At 40.3% G+C, this 21,863-nt stretch overlaps 1 protein-coding gene across 14 annotated transcripts in view; it reads right to left on the bottom strand.

The window, feature by feature from the left end:
- MYO9B (myosin IXB) overlaps nt 1–21,863 on the bottom strand; it is a 41,775-nt gene that overhangs the window by 19,470 nt on the left and 442 nt on the right. For 12 of the 14 annotated variants that reach the window (XM_042041581.1, XM_042042021.1, XM_042042202.1 and 9 more), the window contains exons 1-12: nt 19,215–19,232; nt 16,770–16,879; nt 13,252–14,145; nt 5,959–6,053; nt 4,635–4,697; nt 4,411–4,510; nt 4,168–4,268; nt 3,827–3,956; nt 3,268–3,357; nt 2,909–3,025; nt 2,497–2,631; nt 534–655 (exon numbers count right to left, since the gene is read on the bottom strand). In XM_042041581.1, coding sequence (XP_041897515.1) covers nt 534–655; nt 2,497–2,631; nt 2,909–3,025; nt 3,268–3,357; nt 3,827–3,956; nt 4,168–4,268; nt 4,411–4,510; nt 4,635–4,697; nt 5,959–6,053; nt 13,252–14,088 — 1,790 coding nt within the window. In that variant the 5' untranslated portion in view covers nt 14,089–14,145; nt 16,770–16,879; nt 19,215–19,232. Of the gene's footprint in view, nt 1–533; nt 656–2,496; nt 2,632–2,908; nt 3,026–3,267; nt 3,358–3,826; nt 3,957–4,167; nt 4,269–4,410; nt 4,511–4,634; nt 4,698–5,958; nt 6,054–13,251; nt 14,146–16,769; nt 16,880–19,214; nt 19,233–21,863 lie in introns of those variants that run through there. The other 2 variants (XM_042041675.1, XM_042041761.1) reach the window with 2 other exon arrangements.

Genomic DNA, 21,863 nt, shown 5'->3' with positions numbered 1-21,863 from the left:
ATACAGATATGCTTATTAGGGTGACAGAATAAACACTTATTGATCCTTGTGGAAAGTATTAATTGTCCAAGATCTCTATACCTGCTTTGAATTTTAAAGGTGGGCTCAATTTCTGGATCCAAACCAAGCAGCTCCACACACAGCAGAATATTGTGAGGTTTCAAGTGCACGTCAGTGTTTCCTCCCACTTCACCAGCCAACTTTAGCTAGCAGCACATTAACTATTTATCACATTTGCTACTTAGTGCTCCAAAGACTTACAGACATGCATTTTACTTTAATTGGAGTTCCATGGTAAGCCACAAACATGGAATTTTCTAAATTTGCTTAAGCCAAAGTTCACTTTTAGCATCAATTTATATCACCACCATACTGGAATCATTAGAAGCAAACTACAGGGTAAATCATAGTCATAAATAACCCTTTGCTTCCCACAACATTCCACTCCTTTTTCAAGCGCTGTATTTCTGTTCCCTTTCACAGTCCTTCCCTCCCCCCTGCCACACGTATTTTTGCAGATGTTTGTTGCTTACTTGCTTTCTTCATCCAGAAGATAGAAGAGGCCAGTGGGCTTCTTGCTGATTAAGTGAATGCAGGCCACATTATCAGTATAGTCAATATTGTGCCAAGTGATCCCTTCACTCTTATATTCCTCCTGTGTAGCTCAAGAAAATTCCCTTATCAATACAGTGCTCTGGCCTTTGATGTCCTGTGGTCTAAGTGCTTAAAACACAGCCTTGAACAGCTACAGCAAGTGGAGTTTGTTAGTTCAGGCAGCAGAGACAAAAATAAGGAGAATTTATAAATAGGAACAGAAGAACAAGCATAGAGGCACAGATCAAAGGTCCACTCAGGCACGTCACTCAGCAGGGCTTGCTCGGGGTAAAACTATTTCAAAATCAAAGCTGTGAAAGGAACGTTCTGCTGTGCTCTGCCTTCCCAGCAATCAGCAGCCTATGACCCTGGAGTTGGACATTACATCTACAGCACTCCAGTAAAACTGGGCAGACATAGAGGAGTTCAAGTCTATTTTTCTTTTCCATGATTTTTGTATTATGGGAAATGAGAAATAGTTAAATATCAAGTTCCAGAATTTTATTGCACTGTCAGAAGAAATAACAGAAGTTTCATAACAGGCAGTTAAGGCCTACACAACAGCAGCATCAGAACTTCCCTAAGGAAGCAATGGATATTGCTTAGGCTCAGAAAATTTGGAGCTCCCTGACAAGAGAACATGAAGCTCTTCTGCTGAAGTGACAATCCCTCAAATGGTCGACAGGACAAGCTTCCCACTAAGATACAGAAGCAAAATACCAGATTTTCTTAATGCTGTAAATACCCACAGGAAACAAGATAATGATAAGGTATTAAAGTAAAAAAAAGAATCACACAGAAAATTAAATAAGTTTTATGTTCAACAAAGGACAAAGAGCACCTCTCATGTTCTAGATGATGATGATAAATGCATTATTTTTAAGTAGGTGGAATTCAGTCTGCCCAACACAGACTGCTCAGTGCACACCGTGTTACAGAACTGAAATGCCATTTTCCACAGACAAAAAAGCCTTTCTTTAAAAAGATATAGAGATCCCCCTGAGGGCCCTCAGGCTGCAAGAGGTACAGGAAATGGGTCATTCAAGGATTAATCTTATTTGGAAAAATGGCATTAGAAAAAAAAAAAGAAGACAATGTAACTATTTACTCTGACCAGCCTGGATAGCCAATTCTGTCCTGAGTTACAAAACAGGGACCTCAACATTATGTTTACACACAAAGTCTGGATGTTTAGTAATTTTATTTTCTTAAAATGCTTGCCTGAAGTTGTTGACAAAGTACCACATACTACAGAATGACTCCTTTCAGCAGTGACCTGACAACCACACTTTTGCACAAAGCAGAAAAAACCCAAGTCTAGAGCAAACCCCACTCCAAAGCCCAGTCCAGAAACAGGATCTGTTGGCTCCTGCAGCACTCAAAGTGCTCTGTCAGATGATACCATCTGCAAACAAGTTAATCAACACATGCCAGTAATACCAGGATTTCAGAACTACTGCCAGTACCAAAACACAGTTGCATCCCCTAAATGCTGTTGGGTGGGAGAAGCAGCAAAGACTGGTTATTAAATACTTACAGACTGATAGAAATAAGAGAAACTGTTTCCCAACCATTAAAACAAAACCACCTGAATCCACCCCCTCACCTACAGACTTCCAATACCAAAGTTCACAGTTTTAGCTGACTTCTGTCTGGGATCACCTGAATGTTGTATGAGTTTTTGCAGTCAAGCAGCAACTTAATGCCAGTCCTCTGAAGAAAGACCCCACTACCATTAGTACAATGATAAGCAATAGTGAGAGAAGAAATTTAAAAAGTAAAGACTTTTCAGAAATATTCAAGCAATTATGCCATGGGGTTTTGCAGACTAGAGGCTAAGTTTGCATAATACATAAACACTTGATAAAAACAGGTTTCATTTCAGTGACTCTCATTTCTTACCTGCTCCAATTTGAAAATGTGCTGATTGAAATAATACTGAAGTTGCTCATTTGCATAATTTATACAGAACTGCTCAAAACTGTTGGTTTCGAAATCTTCAAATCCAAAAATATCAAGTACACCAATGGACAGACACTAAAAGAAGATGTGGAAACCTAGTTACCAATCTGTCATACAGTGCCTTAAGCCCCAACAGATAAACAGTCCAGAAAGCACTGCAGTCTGTGCTGAAAAGTTTTAAAATATTTAATAGTTCTATCTACTGTGAAAATAGAGATGATTAAATACTACCAGGAAATTTAGCATGGGCTTGAGAAGTACCAAAATTTATCCCAGGTATCAAAACACATCATCTATAGCTTTAACTATACATATAGCTGCCTGCAAAGACTTGGTTTTGTGAGAGACTTACTGTAACAGATTCCTCCATGTCCTTCTTGTTAAGGAGTGCATGATTGATTCGCAGAACAATCCAATCAAACAGAGCACTGTACAAGGACTTTGCCATGGAATCACGAGCTGTTATTGCCTGCAGATCAAACAATCTTCAGAACTTTACTTAAAAAAATAACCATTTCCGTTTCAAACCAGTGTCACTCACAGGTTACAACCCCAGCAGAGACAAACCAAACCACAATTTGCCTTTAATTCAAACTTGTAACTTTCCAACCATTCCTCACAAAATGTGAAAGTGTACCATAATGGCTTTCTTAATCCAAAAAAGCAAGTCTCAGTTATTTAAAGTCACTCTACAAGTGCTCTTTTACTCACCTCATTGAGACTATATGGCAATATAAGCTTATCATTAGCAGTCACAGTTTTTCTTTTTGTTAGCACTTCTACCAGGATTTCTCGTTTAACCTTCAAAATGAGAGAGAACAAGAGTTGCTGTCACCATCAAGCTTCTCAATGAGTTATTTGACTGCAGTAGTGGACATACAACTGCCTCAGAGAAGCCCAAGCTCTTTGACAACAGCCACATTTATCATCCATCAGTAGCTTTACAAGTCCTACAACTTGTTTAAATTATTCTGTTTACATTCATTCAGATGTTTCCCTGTGGTGGGAAAGAACACACCTACACTGAATCTATTCTTGCTCAGCTCTGGGATTGGTGAGTCAATAAATTCTATTTCCATGCTAAAGGTTATTTTCCATCTCTAATCCAAATAATTTCACCGATTTCATGTTCCCCCTCCCATAAGAAAAATATTGTGGAAGTATCACAAAGGAGATTCAGATACAGAAACTGGGATATCCAAGTGAAATGCTGAGGTAGAACATGACAAACAGGTGTATCAAACATTAATGCTAAAGTGAAATACTCTACTTTCAACAGCTGCGAAAGAATGTCCAACACTTCAGGAGGTCCCACGTCCAACCCTTCATCCCGACCTGTGGCTTTCTTCTTGTACGTGACGTTGCCCAAATAAAGAATAGCTGAAAGTATTGAAAAAATCCTAAGGAAGAAAAATTGAATTATGTAAGAATTTTTCTTAAGAAAGTTCATTATAACAGGCTAGCAGACCTAATTCTACTTCAAGAATTAGTCCGTAAGTGCAAAACACTCAACTCTCCTCGTTCCCTACAGAACTACGTGCGATCCCAACTGCTCACTGCAGCCCATGAACAATAACTGCCAGTAACAAAAGCTAACAGAATTCCACTTACTGTTTCTTTGTTGCTGAAAGGAAGCCAACCATCTCCATGGCTTGTTTTAACCTCTCAAATTCATGTCGGAGGTCTTCCCCATCTTCAATTTTCAAGTTATGCTGCGAAGAGAAATCCAAAATTAAAGGCAAAGAGCAAAACCCCAACATCACAAAAAGCCGAATATAATCTATTCTGCTTCCTTTCATCTTTGACACAACACACAGACAACCCTTATCAGTGCATTGGTAAATCACACATTACCTGGTTGAGGTAGAAATAATCTTCAGGTTGTTTGAGGTGAAATTCTTTACGCTCTTCTTCATTGACTCCAAGTAGCAAATAATAAAAGACATGGTAGTTCCTGCAAAGTCAATACATTTCTCTCATGAAAATATAGTGGGTTTTCTTTTACTCTATCTAATTCAGGTGCTCTTAAACTCTTCCATTGATTTTAACTCTCTTGGAAAACTGTATTTCTCTCTTACCTTTCATCTTTTTCTTGAGAAACCAGACGAGATTTTTCAAGCAGGTATTTTTCAACCACAGCCCTAAGGAGCCACAGAAAATAAAACAAGCATGAGGGCACAGAGAAAAGACCTCATAAAACATCAGACAGCAACTGGCAGGAGAGTTCAAATAATGAGATCTGCACTAAAATGTGCAAGAGAAGATCTTAGGCCACTACCTTAAATCTAAATCAAGAACATCAGTAGGCCCTGTATTATGATTGGAACAAAGAAATACCCAAGGAACACCTCTTTGCTGTGCTTGGGTTTAGTGGAGATAACTTAAAACAGACAGACCAAGCAAGGAAAGTGTTGATGAAAACTGCCAACAGAAACAAAACCCACAGAGCGGTAACAATGCGTTATCCTGTGAGATTAACACTTATCTGACACGGCATGCCAAGGCAAGACCCCAAAAATACACCAGGGAGCTGTCTGAGTGTCATCCCAACACATTTGCTGGACTTTTATGTCAGAGTAGACGTCAGCCCGGAATGGAAGCCAGCCAGCCAGAAAACCCCCTAGAGGGTGAGAAAGTAACCTCCTAAATGATAATTCCAAGTCCTTGACAAGGGGTACAATGATTGAGGACAAAGTTTGAGCATCTTTTTCTCACGCTGAAGACAAAACAAGTGTATTCAAATTGTACCCATCTCCTGAGCTAGTGTGACTGGGTCTGAAAGTATGTCAAATTCCTTCAGAAAAACACTCAAAGCACATGTGGCACAGAGTTCCCAGTCACTCACGTTATTGCAAATGAGAAGAAAAGCCAAAGAAAAGAAACACTGGAGCATAAAGGTCAGGGATTGCTCATGACGCTCCACAGTCCATCAGAACCAGCAAATGTAGGCATTAAATATCTCATGTTTTAAGACCTTCAGATAGAAGCACACACATTTGATAATAGTTTTCTTTATTTCTCTAACAGATGTTTAAACTGTTTCTTTAAAATGGCTTCCTCAAATCTATTTCACTTCTCTCCACTCCTCTTAAAAATTCAGATCTTCTGTTTTCAAATGCAAAATGGAGAGGGCAGAGGGTGTTATGCACAAGCCTTCATTTAGCCTGAAGGCAAAGATGCAGCAGCAGATTCTTAACCTGAGCCAGCTGTACAGCGAAGTCAGAGTATTACGCATCACCTGACAGCTCCACAAAGCTCAGTTATAGAATTTTGAACTCCACAGCACCAAGCTATTCTCACATGAGCAGAGCTTCAACAAGGCAGCATTTTATGTACAACAGAGGCTTCCCAGTTCCGAAAAGCACAGAGATCACCCCCAGAACCAGCTCACTCTGTACTTACCCCCGGACAATACCATTCTCTAAATAGTTGACTTGAATGAACTTCCCAAAACGACTGGAGTTATTGTTATGTGCTGTTTTTGCATTTCCAAATGCCTGCAATAAAGCAAAATGAGTTAATTTTCAATCAAACTAAATACGTCAACACACAGCTTTCCAAGCTCTTCTGTTCATTGTTCAGATTCCTGTTAGCTTCCAGAAAAAACTCGGAATACTGTGGGAATTGCAGCACACAAACACCAAAAAGGCAGCCTAGGAAGCCCCCATGTTCCTCACAGAACTATATATGTTTATTATTTGATCCATGCAGTGATATTTGAGGGACTGAGGGAAGGGAATAATACTTCTAGGTATTTTAGGAGTACAGGACAGGTAGCCACAGCTGGAGAGTGCAAATCAGCTTCAATCAATAACAGTTAGGACCTTAGAGAAGACATTGAGCAGGATGAAGACAGCACAACCACCATGAAATTACCTTTCCCATACAAAAGTCACAAACCAATTCATATTCCCCAATGTACTGCTACCACTGAAAAAAATTCACATTAAACACAACTTTTCTTCAAGTGAGACAGAACATTAATATCTCATTTATACAGTTAGCCCAGGAATTTTCAAAGTTGTGTATTCAGAAAACAGGAAAAACACAAACAGAAAAACTTTGGTTTACAGAACAACTTGTTGGGCAGCTACTCTGCTACACAACACTGAAGAGTGAAGTTTTATGATGAGGTGTTAGGAAAGAAAAAATACATATGGCACAAACCCTAACTGTACATCTCTAATTCTTCTATCAGATCATGAGTCCTCTGAAGCGCTAATACACACATAACACAAAATCCTCTGCATGAGCCATGCTTAAGAACTACAAAGAAAACTTATTACATGTAGAAGTCCAGTAGAATCAGTTATTGGGAATGTCTTCAACTTTATCAACACTTAACTATGTGTTCCAAGGGCAAGGAAAACTTGTCACCCTTCTACCACACAGCACCTAAAGAAGGAAACCTCTGCACAATGCAGTTATTTGCAGAAATACCCTGCTCGGGGTAGACTATCCCAGCATCTCCTCCCCCAGATATTTCCTCTTAAAGCTCCAAGCAATGAAGTCCTCCATTAGGAAATCCGCCTCCCTAATATAGAACCCTCGTGAAATGATTGCACAGAGCTGTGTAATCTCTTCCTCCACACGCACGCACGCGCGCTCCCACATCCGGAGCACGACGGATGTGTGAATGCACTGCACACAGCACAGAACTGTTTATACATCCAGCCATGGTGTACACATCCAGTTAGGGGGTACTTCCATGGAAAACATTTTCATGACAGTCATTATCTGTATGTTGAAAATCTTCCCTTCTCTTCTGGTTTTGAGGGTTTTTTTCAAAGTACCTTAAGGGTGTCAGCAGTGCTGCAGTGGAACTTTTGGACCACTAACTCCAAACCAGGTTCTCCAAGCTCTCCCACAAGCACATTTCCACCACTAGTTGCATTCAGAGAATCTGAAAAGCTTCCTATAAACTGGGAGAATGTCTGTAATTCTTCAGGCAACTGTTATTCCTGACCTAAAGGAATAATAAGCTCAGTGAGCTCCTCCTGTGCAGAGTGACTCTGCTGCAACTCCAGAAAAATCAACAGGCTTCAGCAGGGAGAGGATTTGTATCCAGAAGTGGTCACAGATGGCTGAGGCTGAACTCCAGCTTTGGATTTTCTGAGACCACGCTATACAACGCCAACAGCAGCCCCACTCTGATTTTTCAAAGCAAGCATTGACCAGCCATCAATATCTCTTTGCACCACTTATCCACCAATGTATCGCCCAGATTTCTTTTTGTAGAGCCCATTTTGCGTGGGTATGCGTAATAATAGATGCAAAAAATCCAGGTCAGCTCCTTGCAGTTACCAAACCAGAAGTGAAAGTCCTGTGACATCAGCACAGTGAATTGTCAGTCAATCAAAGCCCCGTTCCTCTCCAGGACAGTGGCTCAGCTCCTGATCTCTGCAAAACACCATCCAACTTCCCATTCTGGGCTTTGGGAAATCTGCTGCAGTGAGCTTTGCCAGGCTGCAGACTAATGGACTTGCAAGATGATCCCAGAAAAAGTTTCTGTGAAGTTTTCTAACTTAAGCCATCAGTGAACAATCAGTTCACCAGTTTTCCCCAAGAAGCCAAACCACAGTACAGCTACATTTGCAACATTATTTCTTATTAATAAATATTTTTGGCATTATAGAGTTAAGAAATCCCATCACTTGGACTTCCTGAAAAACTTTTCTTAGTGATTACTCATGTAAGCAATGAATACAGTTTAAAACTAAAGGCTCTTATGATCTCATGTGTCTGGTATTTAGTCAAAGCATACAGCAAATTCTTAAAAGCTGATCTAATATTAACAGTTTTTAGGAAAGTTTTCATGTACTGGTTTCCTCAGAAGAGCCTTTAACATCTACAACTTTTTAAAGAACATTCCAAGTCAGTTAACATTTTGGGTGGAGATTTTTTTTTTTTTTGTAATATTTAACTTAAATTACTGTTACCATGTTCTTCAAAATACTTTGGCGAGTACAAAATAAAGTCAGAAGATCTGAAGGGACAAGAAAATTTCAACTAAAGAAAACTAACCCTTTATATAAGCAAACCCATTCACTGTTTTCCCTTGTGAGTCCATGAGAAGACAAATAGAACCAAAAAACTAAAACTAAATCACTCCAATGCACAACACCAGCTGTATAAAACAGGGTGAGTCAAAAATAGCAGACCAATACCAGCAGGAATCTGAGCTGGGATTGCCTATTCTGGGAGGCAGGAAGTCATTCAACCCATCCTCTTACCTTGGAATGCGAGAGGCATAAACTGGAGCCTGACAGTCTTACAACAGGGACAGATATAAAAGTCTTACAACAGGGACAGATATAAAAGTATTCAGAAAACCACTGAATTCTCCTTTTATTTGCTAAAATACAACCCCAACAAAACCCCACACACACGCTCCCAGTATCTACCTCAGGAACACAACAAAAGTCTCATTTAATTCTTTCATAAGAACTGCCAAGATCTGATAAAGCTATTGGGAGTTTCCACGTAAACCACTCAGCTCCATGGCAGAGCCATCACCGCACACAGATCCATCTTCTACTGTGCCAAAGGACATGGGAGACTCAAATTCCACACCCTGGCAGAGGAAATGACTTCTTCAGAGCTGAACTTGGTTTAACAGTGGTCCTCACAACCATGCTGTGAAGTATCCACTCACCAACAGGAACTTGCGGTGCTCAGGGTAATTTTGCAACTCCTCCTGCTGGGGGACGCCCGGGTACTCCAAGCAATCCCCACTGAATGAAGGACAAGGTGATTTTTCCCCGAGAGTTGTGTGCAGCAGGGAAAAGCAGGCAACATCACATTTTTACCAGGAAAAACAGTGACATGCATGCAAATGCAAAAAGGAAGTTCCATTCCTCCTTTGATTGCGATTCTTAAAACAAACACATTCAGATAATGGCCTTAAAACGAGCACTTTCCCTGGAATAGAACAGGCTACACCCATGAAATGCATGTGCAGGCTTTGATGGCAAATACAAATGAAAACCAGAGCTGAAGCTCCACTGAGCTTCAGCCCATCTCAGACCAAAGGCACGAGCACAGCAGGACTGTCATGAAGAAAACAGAGCTGACAGCAAACTGCTCTGCTCTTCTCCACGGAATCGTAAAGCATAAAACTTGCTACGATTAAATTTTAGAAGATTTTAAATACCGTGAGTTCTAAAAACTCTGATCCCTCTCACATGCTTGTGCTATCAATGATAATTCTTCTTTAGAAGGCCAGTTAATAAAAGATTCCTGTTGGAATTTCCATTTTATTTGGCGTTAATTCTTTCCAAAGACTGGTTCAGCATCATTGAGAAATCAAGAACACATCCAAATGGGAATAAGCAATTATTTTCAAAATAATACATGAAGAATTATGACACCCCAATATTTTCATCTGTCCCAATTCTCCTCAGCTCTGTTTCAGAGGGAAATGAACTTTCAGCGCACTCAAAAAAGAACTGAAATTGTGTAATAAACACGGAACACTGAGGGTTACAATTTAACAACAGACAGAAAGCCAAGGGGAGCTCAGCTGCCAGAAGACAAAGCTCCCATTCCCTCACTTCTCTCACCACATGCTCCCATCCCCTAACTCAATTTTCTGCCACTTTACTGAATTAACTGGTTTGAAGAATAAGTTAACTTTAGGTTTCCAAAATAAATTCAAAGTCTTAGATAGCATTCTGTGCGTTTTATAGCTGAAACATGCAGTTAAGCATTTTTCCCTGATGAAAGGAAAATATAAATTTATTGGAAACTTCTTCAGTGTGTATGGAAAGGTTTAATTGTCTTGTTTGAGACAATAAAATAAACAAAGGTTTGATTCATTATTCCCAGTTTGACCCAAACAACAGTTCCCCAAGGTTTGATTCACTATTCCAAATTTGACCCAAATAGTTCGCAAGTATAAATTCCTTCTTAGGATTTCAATCATAAGTAACTTGAACTCAAGTCAATACAAGAAAAGCTTCAAGTCAGGGAACTGTATTTTAATTACTAAATTTAGAAAAGGTTTAAAAAGTCAGGAATATATTAAAACAGAGCTTATATTTATCTCCCCACCAGTTTTAAAGAAACTGCTCTTCACTAGAGATGATCTCCCTTAGCCTGGAAATACAATTGAAGAAAAAAAGAAAACAACAAACTATAATCTGAGAGCAATTCCCACACAGGAAAGGCAACTGAATGTCCATGAACTGTTATAAAACAGCACAAAGCTCAGCTTTAGGCACCACTGTCCATGGAAGCAGCTTCCCTCTCTGATCCTTTTTCTCTGGAAAGCTGCAAGCAGTGCCAAACAATCAAAATTATTGGAATTGACCTCTGCTTATTAGATCCCCTACAAGGAACCTTTTAAACAGCTCAGACGGGTTCTGGGATTGAGCAGGAAGCATCTGAGGCTCAGAGCTGCCCCATGACCACTCTCCTCTCACCAGCCCATGTGACAGCAGTTGTGCTGATACCATGTTTAATTTTTAACTACACTGTCTCAGCATCAGGGCTTTCATCTCTCAGATGTTTGACAAGGCAACATCAAGCAACATTTAATGTCAAATCTTTCACGGTCCCGCTGTAACTCCATTCTTCAGTCTAGAAATTGTAAACAAGGAACAAAAATATTAACAATAGTGTATCTGTAAATTGTTTAGAGATTTGAACTCAGGTTAATCAGCCAACTCAGACACAGGATTCACTAAGGAATGTTTCCAATTCCCTAAGCATGAAAAGATAAAATTATAAATCCACCTCCATAACACCCTAATTGTGCTCGCTCCTCTGTGCTAGAAACAGCTGCTTTAACCCCTTGAACTTTTACAGAAGGTCAGCCTACAAATAGACCCATTTTACTTAGGTGGCAGAGAAATAAGAGATCCCTAAAATGAGGAAGTTCTCACCTAAAATGCAACCCATTTCTACATCATGGAAGTTTTTAGTCAAGAGTACATTTTCAACTTTGATGAAGACTCAGAATAAAACTTCAAAGTTAAACATTCTCAAATAGCCTGGGCACATGGCAAAACCGTTTGTGCAAAAAGTCCCCAGAAACATCAATTTAAGAAAAATTCCCTTGTAGCATTTTAGTTCCCTTCAGTAAAAACCCAAAATGAGTCACCAGGGATGGATTTAGAAGTGACCAGATCTAAGAGGAGCTTGCAGTCAGTTTAACTTCCACAAAGCAACATAAGCTTTCTGTGCATCCCTCCCCCGGACCGAGAGTTGACTTTTTTTTTAATTAGGCTTAGTGACTGAAATTGGGAAACATGGAAGCTTCACTGTCAGCTGAATCAACTCTGATGCATCAAAGCAGGATAACTGGATTTTACCTCTTATGTTCTAAGCCTACCTTTCTGATGCACACTGAATTTACATGAACATATATTCAATTCTGAAAGAATATTTTCTCATGAAAAGTATTACTAAATGCTCAGTGGAAGTCTGAAGAAATTGTGGTACTTAAGACAACCAATCTTAGCATAGAAAAACACAAGTACCTCTTTATGAACATGCCCAGCTTTATACAACATCGACCTGTGACTCCAGCAAAGTTATGAATTTTAGTTCTGACCCCAGGAATACGTGCAGTTGCCACTCAGCAGACCAACAGGCACACAGGACATTACATCTCTGCCTGGTTTGACACAGCTGTATCAGGTCTGTAGACGAGGATATGAAACACTTAAATTTATCAAAGGCAGAGAAATCAGCTGATCAAACAGGGCTTTTCACTGTGACCCCTTCCTGTTTTCTGTTTAGAACTGCAAACTTGAACTCCAGCAACCAACAAGCCTCAATTTTACTTCTTCTTTCAAGCAGCAGAAAGCAAGGCAAAAAAGAACTTGCATATAATCCTCATTCTTTACAGAAGAGCTTTAAAAAAAGCTTGAATTTTTTTAATGAAAGTGTTACTACATTTGAAACTAAACCTAAAAATTAAAATGGTGTTCAAGCTCTTTGCTGTTGAAAATTTTGATATAGGTGAGCATTACATTCATCCACACTTCCAGAGTTTTTCCTTTCAGAGAGTAAAAAAGAGAGGCCTAACATACCAGTTTAAGTTTATCCTGACATTACCTAATACAACACCAACTGTAACCCCTCCTTCTCTAAAGGAGAACTAAAAATGTTCAGTTTTTTAGAATTAAACATGTTTAGTTTTGCTTCTGTTGGAAATGCTGTAATAGTTAAAAGCCAAAACAGACTCCCACTTTCTCCCCAACTAACAATGTTGGTCTCTTCCACAAACAGCTGTAGAAAGGAAATAACTCCCTCAAAAAGTGAGTTCAGTAAAATGCTCACACATAAAGGCAGGATCGCACCAAAGAGTTGATGTTTCAGTGGAACAATAGTTATGAAAAGTTTGCTTATGATTTGATTCAAATGCCATCAAAACTTTCAGATGGAAAACACAGGTAACCTTTGCCCCAGATTATTGGTGTGTAGTGGTGGAAAGTCAAGTCATATATAAATGACAAGCAACAGGAAGTCAAGTGAACATAATAAGGAAAATCAATTAGAATCAGTCAGGTAACGCTGCCAAGCACCACTGCAGCGCAGTGACATTTAAACCTAAACCAAGTGATAAGCCTAAAGCAGTGACATTTTATGCTTAAACCAAGTAGGTGACTCAAAAGCAGCATTCAACAGCAGTTACTTCAAGTTTTTAAAAAACAATTTGCACAGAAGGTGACTTGAGCATAAATTTACCTCCAGAACTGGTCCAGCTCCCAGAATGGTTCTCTCCACACCACTCGCGTACCCTTTCTGGCTCAGTGCCGTGAGGCAGTGAATTAAGAAGTTTGTGCTTTGGGTTTTCCCAGACCCACTTTCACCTGATATAACGATGCACTGATTAACATGTTTTTTAAGCATTGTGTGATAGGCCACATCAGCAATGGCAAAAATATGAGGCTCCAACTTCCCAAGCTGATGGTTCTCATACATCTTGACATACTTGGGATTATAAATGGGCAGGAACTTGAAGGGGTTAATTGCAATCAGGATACTTCCTGCATAAGTGTAGATTCTGTGCTTTAGGAAGCGGCACTTGAGATTCTCCAGGAGCGTTGTCTCTGTCAGGTTGGGGAGATTGCACAAGTCATCGAAGTCCTCCTGGTGCCAGGGCAGAAAACCCCTCTCCACCAAGCGCCGAGCATCTGTCTCCTTGGAAAGCAGCTGCATCTGCACGTACTTGATGGTGCCATCAGTGTTCCTTTCCTGCAGGAGGAAGTAGTACCCATCCTTCTGCGGGTGCTCATCCTGAGCGCGGCGAGGCCAAAGCAAAACCCTGTGCACAGGAGAATCATTTATGTCAAGTACCCATTCTTCTCCACCTGATTCTTTCACCTCCACAAGCACATAATGTTTGGAGACGTCCAAGTTTAAGATATTAATCACATCCTTGATGACATCTGATGACGTGCTGTCCTTGGTTGCTGTCACTTTGCAGCAGGGAGCACTTTCTGTTGAGAGCTGGGGGTAAATATGAAGATTATAGGCTGCCTTTGCCTGGCAAACTGCACTGTCAGCATCTTTTAAACTCATTCTGTCCCCAGATGGGCTTCAGTCTTCCACCCCTGCTTAATATGCAGTGCCCATTGTCTGAAAAAAAAAAGAAAAATGAAAAAAAACAGGTGTTAAGAAATGTGTACAAGAGGTATCAGGGCAAGGTGTTATTTTCTGCAGGATGAGAATACAAAGAATATCACATAGTGCATTTGTTTGTTAATAATTTAACTATCAGTGGTATTATTTCTAACAGCCTGCTTGGCATATCCTATGGAATGGAGAGCTCCCAATGTACCCAGCCTCCTTTCACTTTTCCTTCTATTCCCATGCCACCCCTTTCTCCCTGTCATGGCACACAAGAATTCACAGAGCCAAGGCAAAATAAACCAGGGCCAACGTCCAAATTAAAACTTCCTTGTTTGCCCAGGTTAGTTTTAGCCCAGATGCTTTCCTTGACCTGGATCACATAAACATTTATCCACCCTCCCACAGAAACTCTTCCTTAAAGCTGCACCAGCAGCTTGAGGTAAAAAACAGGGTTTGGTCACTTCTTAATTCAGCAGTGACAGTTTAGAGCAGCCATGAGCTATGGCAGAGGGATCAGCGCAGAGATGCAAGGAGGAAAATGGTTCTGACACTAAGATCCACTTCTTTTTACCCTTCATTTCCCCCAACTAACCTCTTTTCATGAGAGGTACAAGACAGGTACAGCATTTACCCCTCCGAGCTTTCACGAAGCAGAGCCCCCAGCTGACTGGAGCAGACACTGCTCTCGGTTCCTTCTAACACAACGCAGAGATTTCTTAGCACGCATCATTTACACAGACAAGAGCCTGCTCGTTTCACTGAGTGAACCACATCCTTGCTACAGAGGGTTTGAACATGACTACATGACTTTTATCTTCCATTTTAGGCAACAAAGTAAAGTTCAGTCTTACTGCAACTACTTTTCAGCAGTAAACAAGATCCTAAATAACCCACTTCATTCCCAAGCCTTTATACCCATCACATCAACTCCTTCCTCACCGGGTTCAGGATCCTCATTGACAAATCACCAAAAATCATTCATTATGACTGCTTTTTCCTCCTTTCAGCCTTGGTGCAGGCCAGACATGTAACTCCAGCCTATCAGCAACCTCAGAAGCCAACCTCTTCCTCACTGCCAAGTTAAAAGTCTCTAGACTTTGTTACCATCACCTTTGCCGGTGATTTTTCTCTCATCTGCAATTTGGTGCTCCCAGATCACCAGGACTAAGTTTGCCCATGTTGCTTTAGCTCCACAGTTCATTTGCTTATCAAGGGGTACTAAAAGAAGGATAATGAAGTACCCCTTTGTTTTGGCAGTCTTTAAAACTTCATACTGAGAATAGCAGCTCAATTTTTGTTTCAAGAACAAAGTGTTCTAATTATACACTGACATGCCAAATACATTTTAAAAAAAAAGAGGAAAGAGGCAGAGAAATGCCAAAGAAGTTACTTTTTGCCACTAAACAACTGCACAGGAACTTGCACAAGGCCACAGAGAGTAATCATTTCAAATTAAAATCAGTAGAGTTGGAGGCTTTTAGCTGCCACTTCCACTGCAAGTAATGAATCACTTCACAAAACATATGACATAGCTGTGGCTCATGAACAGCCTCCGAGGAGGGAGCTGTGCTTTGAGGGACTCTGCATAGACAGCTTACAGCAGACACTGCCACACAAGCTGGATCATTTGTAGTGGCTACTCATCAAAAGGAAGGCTGAATAAGCCACAGATGGCAAGACAAACCACAGCACATCTCTGATCGAACTGTATGATCCACCCAAGAATGTTTTTTCCCCATTAAATGTCATTCTTCGTTCATTAAGGAGGACTGGTTCCAAGAACCTGGTCATACAAAAGGCTGGAGCAGTGAACTCCAAGTCCCCTCTCCATTTCCTGTAATTATCACTGACCAGCAAAGAAGCCTGAAGTACCTTTGAAGTAATTAAGCAAGTGTTAAGCATTCTTAATACATAAAAGCTCAAACCTTGCCACACAGTAGAATGTACAGCAGACTGTTGCTCATGGGGAAGATCAATCTGAGCACAGACAGAAAAATGGAACAACAGTGACCATTTTCCTCTCAAGCTACTCAGCCAGTTAAAGGGAGACAGCCTTTTGCAGACTTCCTTTTTTCACCCCCCAGCAATTAGTTTCAGACACACAGTCTGCTAAGTTAGAGGAAGTCCCCTCAGTAAGCATTTTGGCCAAAACAGCTCCCTAAAAAATGTGGCACCAGCTTTTTGCCAACACAGAAGAACTGAACCTCAGCACTGACCTGTGACTTTACTAACACACATTTCCTAACCTTGTCTCATGTCAGCCACCAAAATGTGGGACATTGCTCAAGATCCTGGCTCACACTTTCCAAAGGGGAAGCCAGAGTACAGATGCCACTTCTCTGTGAGTGACAAACCCAAGGCCATTAGAGCCAGTAGGATCTGCTCAGGTATGTACGACTGGAAAATTCAACTTTTCCTTCTGAAAATGTCCAAATATTGCAGAGGTTCGAGGAAAACCTGATGGTCTCCTATAACATGTGATTTTCTTAGAAAGGATATCCAATTTTATTTGATGACAATACTGCTTTAAAAGAGAAAGACCTCTGACTTCCCACTAAACAGTATTTCAAGCCACAAATTAGAACATAAAAGCAAAAGAGCATTCACTAGACAGATTATAAATTGGTTACCTAATGAGTCCCAGTATTCAACTAAGGACAGGGTATCTTCAAGCAACTGGAGGATGAGTTCCTAGTGAAGTTGGATTTCTGACATCAAAGTAAACATTTTCATGATGGTTCTAAAAGAGAGAAAAGAGTTACTGATAAAGACCATGTCATAGAGAGATTGATAAGGCAGCAAGTGAGCAAGAAGTTATCTCGATTATGTAGTTCAGTAATACAGGAGCAAGAAAACAACTGCTAAACAAATTTCAGCCAAGTTTACAGACATATAAAACTTCAAATTTATCCAAGAAACAATCCATATCAGAGGGATGGAATGGGAGCTATCCTGAAATAGGTTTGAAAACCATAGCAAGGAATCATTTAAACATGGTGTTCTACCATAGCACCACAAGCATGACAGTAAATGTAATCTCCAAATAAACATAAATTAATATTTCCTTAGGCAGCCATATGACCCTTGCACTCAGAAGATACATTACCAGCATCTAGAATAAATCCAAATTTCAATTAAGGAGCTAAGAGTAGCAGCAACAAGAACAAACCCAAATCTGTTAGAAAATACCCCCCTTAAAGCCAAAACACTCTGCAAGCTTTGTCTGTGAGGAGCACAGTTATCAGTGGCAGTCCTTGTACAGGACCTGCAGTTGGGTACAATCACCAGGCTGGAGGAAAAAGCCACAACACAAGCCAGAGGCTGGAATTTGAAGCTAAACAAACTCAGGCAAACATAAGACATAAACATCACCAGAAGGTTAAACTGCACTGCAAAAACTTAACTGACACTAACGATGAGGCCTGGTTGCCAAAGCTCTTTTGAGAAAATCGGCCAGTTCCCAGTAACCAATGTGCCCCATAATTAGAAAAGTTAATTAGGTAACACACTCTTGTTTTTGTCAAGAGCAGCCTGAAGAGATGATTGCAATGATTCCTTCCCATTTTATGACCTCCAATTATTTAGACAATTTTAAAGCAATTTAAATATTTATTCAGTGTGATTTGGCTCATCAAGGAAGCACGATCCTGAATTCAGGTGCAGAGAATACTGGAAGAAAAAGGAGAAATACAAGAAAGAAGATAATACTGAAACCATCAGGTCAGCATGCAAACCCTGCAGCCCAAATACCACTGCTGGGTTCTGTCTGGAGGTGGAAATTCTGCAGTTACCTAAAGTTCTTTCAATACCCTTTCTTATAAGAAATCCCTTTTCAACATATGGAAAAGATCTGTAACTTTACTTTTTGCTCAGACAATTCTAGTTAAAAAAACAAAAAAATTCCAATTCTAGATGGTAATTTTGATGGTATTTGGTAAGGGTTTTCTGGACTCCATTAAACAAATTAATTTTTTAATAGGCTTTAAAGCCAACAGTGTCCAATTGGTAACAGAGTGAACTCCAGCAGAGAGCTTCACCCCAATCAGTGCAGGGTATCTCTTTAGTTTAAATAAGGCCATAATTTGAAGCCACATATTTAGTCAATGAATCATGGTGAAGCTAAAAAGGGAAAGCTACCATTACAGCAAAAATGTTGAGGATGAACTTTATAATATTCCAGTTCATCGCATTTTTATATGCATTTGCACTGCTGCATTCCTCAAAGGGAAAGATTCAAGCTTCTCCCACTGCTCACCAAGCAATTCCTAACACAGAAGTGGAAATGTATCACAGGTACTTGACCTCTAATATTCTTAAACACCAGAACTGCCAGTGACCATCCCCAAAAGAGACCAATCTGTCTGGTCAAATTGAAAACATTTAGCAATTTCAAAAACATTCAGCTGTTGCTGACCTTGATTTCCAATGCAAGGAATTTCCAGCAAAACAGGCTACAGAGACACCTTAAAGTTTCCACAATTAACTGCACAATTAACAGGTAAGGCAATTACCAGGTAAGGCAAAGACCCTTGTCCTACCTCATGTCATAAGGACAGGTGCTGTTAATTGAGCATAATTGATTTTAATTTTTTTCAGTATTCCAGGCATTTGTAGATTACCTGAAAATCACTTCGCATTCCAGTCACACTTGAATGCTTTCCTTGGTTATGAAAAATTCAGCTGGACTAAATGACTTTAGATCCTTGGTTTTCTTTAACTAAAAACCGTTGGATTTTCTACTCCAAAAGGGGGAGTTCTGAATGGACCACACAAAAATTACAACACATTTGTTACTACACTTTGCAATCACCCCTGCCAGGGAAGTTACTGCCCCAGAGTGCCTGACAAAGGAGAAGCTGGACTGTAATGCAGTGTAACACAGGAAAAAATAAAAGAAATTACTTTTGTTACAGGCAGTTCTTTCTCAGTTACCTGCTCCTGGGACCCTGACCCCAATTCACACCCTAAACCACCCCTAATGCAGACTTCACTTCCTCTGAATGACTCAAATGCACAAACTCACCTCAAAACACAGATACCTTATCAGGCTTTACAGTGACATTAGATGTTATTACCTTATAAATGTTATCACCTTATGAAAAGTGTGATGTCACAGAGTTACAGATGCACATGGGAGTATGATTCAGAAAATGTGGCCCTGTTGAGGAATCAAAGCAAAACAACTGAAAGGGTCAGAGGTAAAGAATGTAAGCCAAAAAAACCTTGGGGACCATTCTACCACCTTTTGTACTTTTCTTAATTTTTTCCTTAACAGCACTACAGCTGCCAACAAAGGAAATAAAAGTCTCACTGCTCTAATGTTGCATTTACACCGATGAGAAACTTTTTAAAGAAATTTTAGGTTGAACTTTTGTGTGAACAGAATGTACACATGTCAAAAATATCTTTAAAAACACTTTTATTGTTTAATATCATTGGTCTTAATAGAAAGGGCAGATTTTTCTGGAATCTGCATTGAGTTTCATTTGGTAATCAGAGACACACAACACAATAAAGCCTTGATAAAAGCACAAGCCACGCTTAAGTCACTTGATACACCAAGAAAACACAATATACTACAGACAAAACCTTTGAATTTTCATTTTGTGAAATAAAGACATTCCTAGTCCTTCTATTAGAAAAATAAACCCTTATCAGCATCTCAGGCTTTACTTCTTGATATTAGCATAAACAGGCCTTGTTTCTTAGAAATGTGATAAACACCTTCAGCCTTCAAACTAAAAAAAAAAGCACTGAGCCATAAACTTTTTGTTGAATCAGAGTCTTTCACTATTTTCCTTGACTGTAGAGACAGCCAATACTGTTGCATTTTTTAGGAATTCTTCCTTTTTAAATGCCTAGGATATGCAAATCCTGCCCTTTGACCTTCTAGCTGAGGAAAGGCCATACTTAGCCTCAGTGTGCATCTGAGTCAAACATGTTATTCATGCACAGGATTATTCAAGAGGTCTAATGTTTGAATCACTATGGGTCAGAAAACTGTCTGCACAGAGTACTCCTTTCTAGATGAACCTTGTTTAAATCTTTCATCAGTTGCATTTACTCTGCCTAAATTATTCAGTTCCACAGACGTTTTGGGTTCCACAGAAGAACCCAAAACCTGGGAGTCTTCCCACTGGGAATGGACAGTTTGTGCAGGCAGCTGTCACTGCAGGAGCTGCAAGATTCAACTTGTAAAAAAGCTTTTTGTTGAGACAAACATTCAAGCACAGTAACAAAAAAAAAAAACCAACCCAAGCCCCAAACTGTACAGTTCTACAAAATACTTTGCAGTACTGCAGTAACTCCCGAGTTTTGTGGCTAAGTAAGAACTAAAGATTGAGGAAGTGGCCTCGGATGCATCATCCTGAAAAGCACAACGTTACTGGACTTCAGATGTAGGGCAGGCAGAGAACCCCACAGCAGTGCAAAGACAAAAATAATCAAGATGAACTCTTTCCTAAAAAAAGCCAAATTGAATCTTGGAGCTAACGTGAATGTGCATTAAAAGCTCCCCAAGCTGCTTCCCCTACTTAAAATGGATTTGTTCCTGACAAGATTCTGAGTTAAAGACACCCAGGGCTGACTAAAACTTGCTGGGTGTGACACCAACATCCTAAACTGGAATGCAGGGTTACCCCACGCTGTTACTTTAGGGCAAGTTCTTCAGCAATGGATTCCAGCTAACAGGCCTGAAATCAAAGAGCTCCTAATTACCCATGACAAACTTATTTGCAAACAGCTTGGCAGACACACCGATACCGATCCACCTCTAGGAGTACCGTGGGAGGATGCTGATGACATCTTTGAAAGGCTAATTGCATCTGCCAGGAGCTTGAGATCATTTCCAGCCCTTTGCTCCACTGCGACCCATTTCCAGAAGGTGAAATCAAAGAATGCTGGGCTCATTTGCATCCAAAGTGCTTCTCGCTTTTCACAAACACGAATTGCAAATAAAGCTGGGTAAGAATTTTGCCAAAACACATACGGACTAATAGAAAACAAAGCTAAAATGATACTGGGAATTCATCTTCCACTAGGATCGCACATACCTGTATCAACCCTATGGCCACGAAAGCCAGGAGTCAAGATAGTAGTCTGATACTTTTAGTCTAGAAACATGTAACAAAGGATGTTCCTAGCTTGCAAAAGTTTTACTTCCCAGAGATTGCAAAACCAAGCTTGCCAAAAAGACAGAGCACTATCGGCATACACACAGAGGCATGACTCAATTGGACAACGACAGTAATCACGATAAAGCACGACCTCAGCACAGCAGCAGCATCAACTGTCAAGAGATGCCCAAAAATAACACAAAGAAACAAAAGAACCCTGAGAGTTTTAACAAATTTTTTGAAAGATCATTAGATACTCGTCTGAAAGATTACAGGCTATTCATACCGAGAGTCAGAGACATCACACGAAAAAGCAGAACACTGTGTGGCTGAAAGATCACAAGCGGGAGATGGAAGAAACAGGAGACAGAAGTAACACTGTGCCCTGCTCAGCGGGCAGGCTCTGCCTGAGAGATGGGAGGCACAGCCGGGCGTCAGATACTTCCCTTCCCCTGGGCACCTCCAGCTCCTTGGGCACAGCTGACACAAAGTCAGTCACCAGCACCGCATCTGCCCCGCGCCGGGCACAGCCCCTGGCCCCGAGCTCCTGAGGGCTTCCCGAGGAACCGCTCCGGCCCCGAGCTCCTGAGGGCGTCCCGGGGAACCGCT

This window comes from Corvus kubaryi, unplaced genomic scaffold (assembly GCF_017639235.1).
Source record: "Corvus kubaryi isolate FWS band 111438036 unplaced genomic scaffold, C.kubaryi_AGA036_p1.0 121, whole genome shotgun sequence".
Lineage (NCBI taxonomy): Eukaryota > Metazoa > Chordata > Aves > Passeriformes > Corvidae > Corvus > Corvus kubaryi.
The sequence above is the reverse complement of the archived record's forward strand: the minus strand, read 5'-3'. Positions and strand labels throughout refer to the sequence as shown.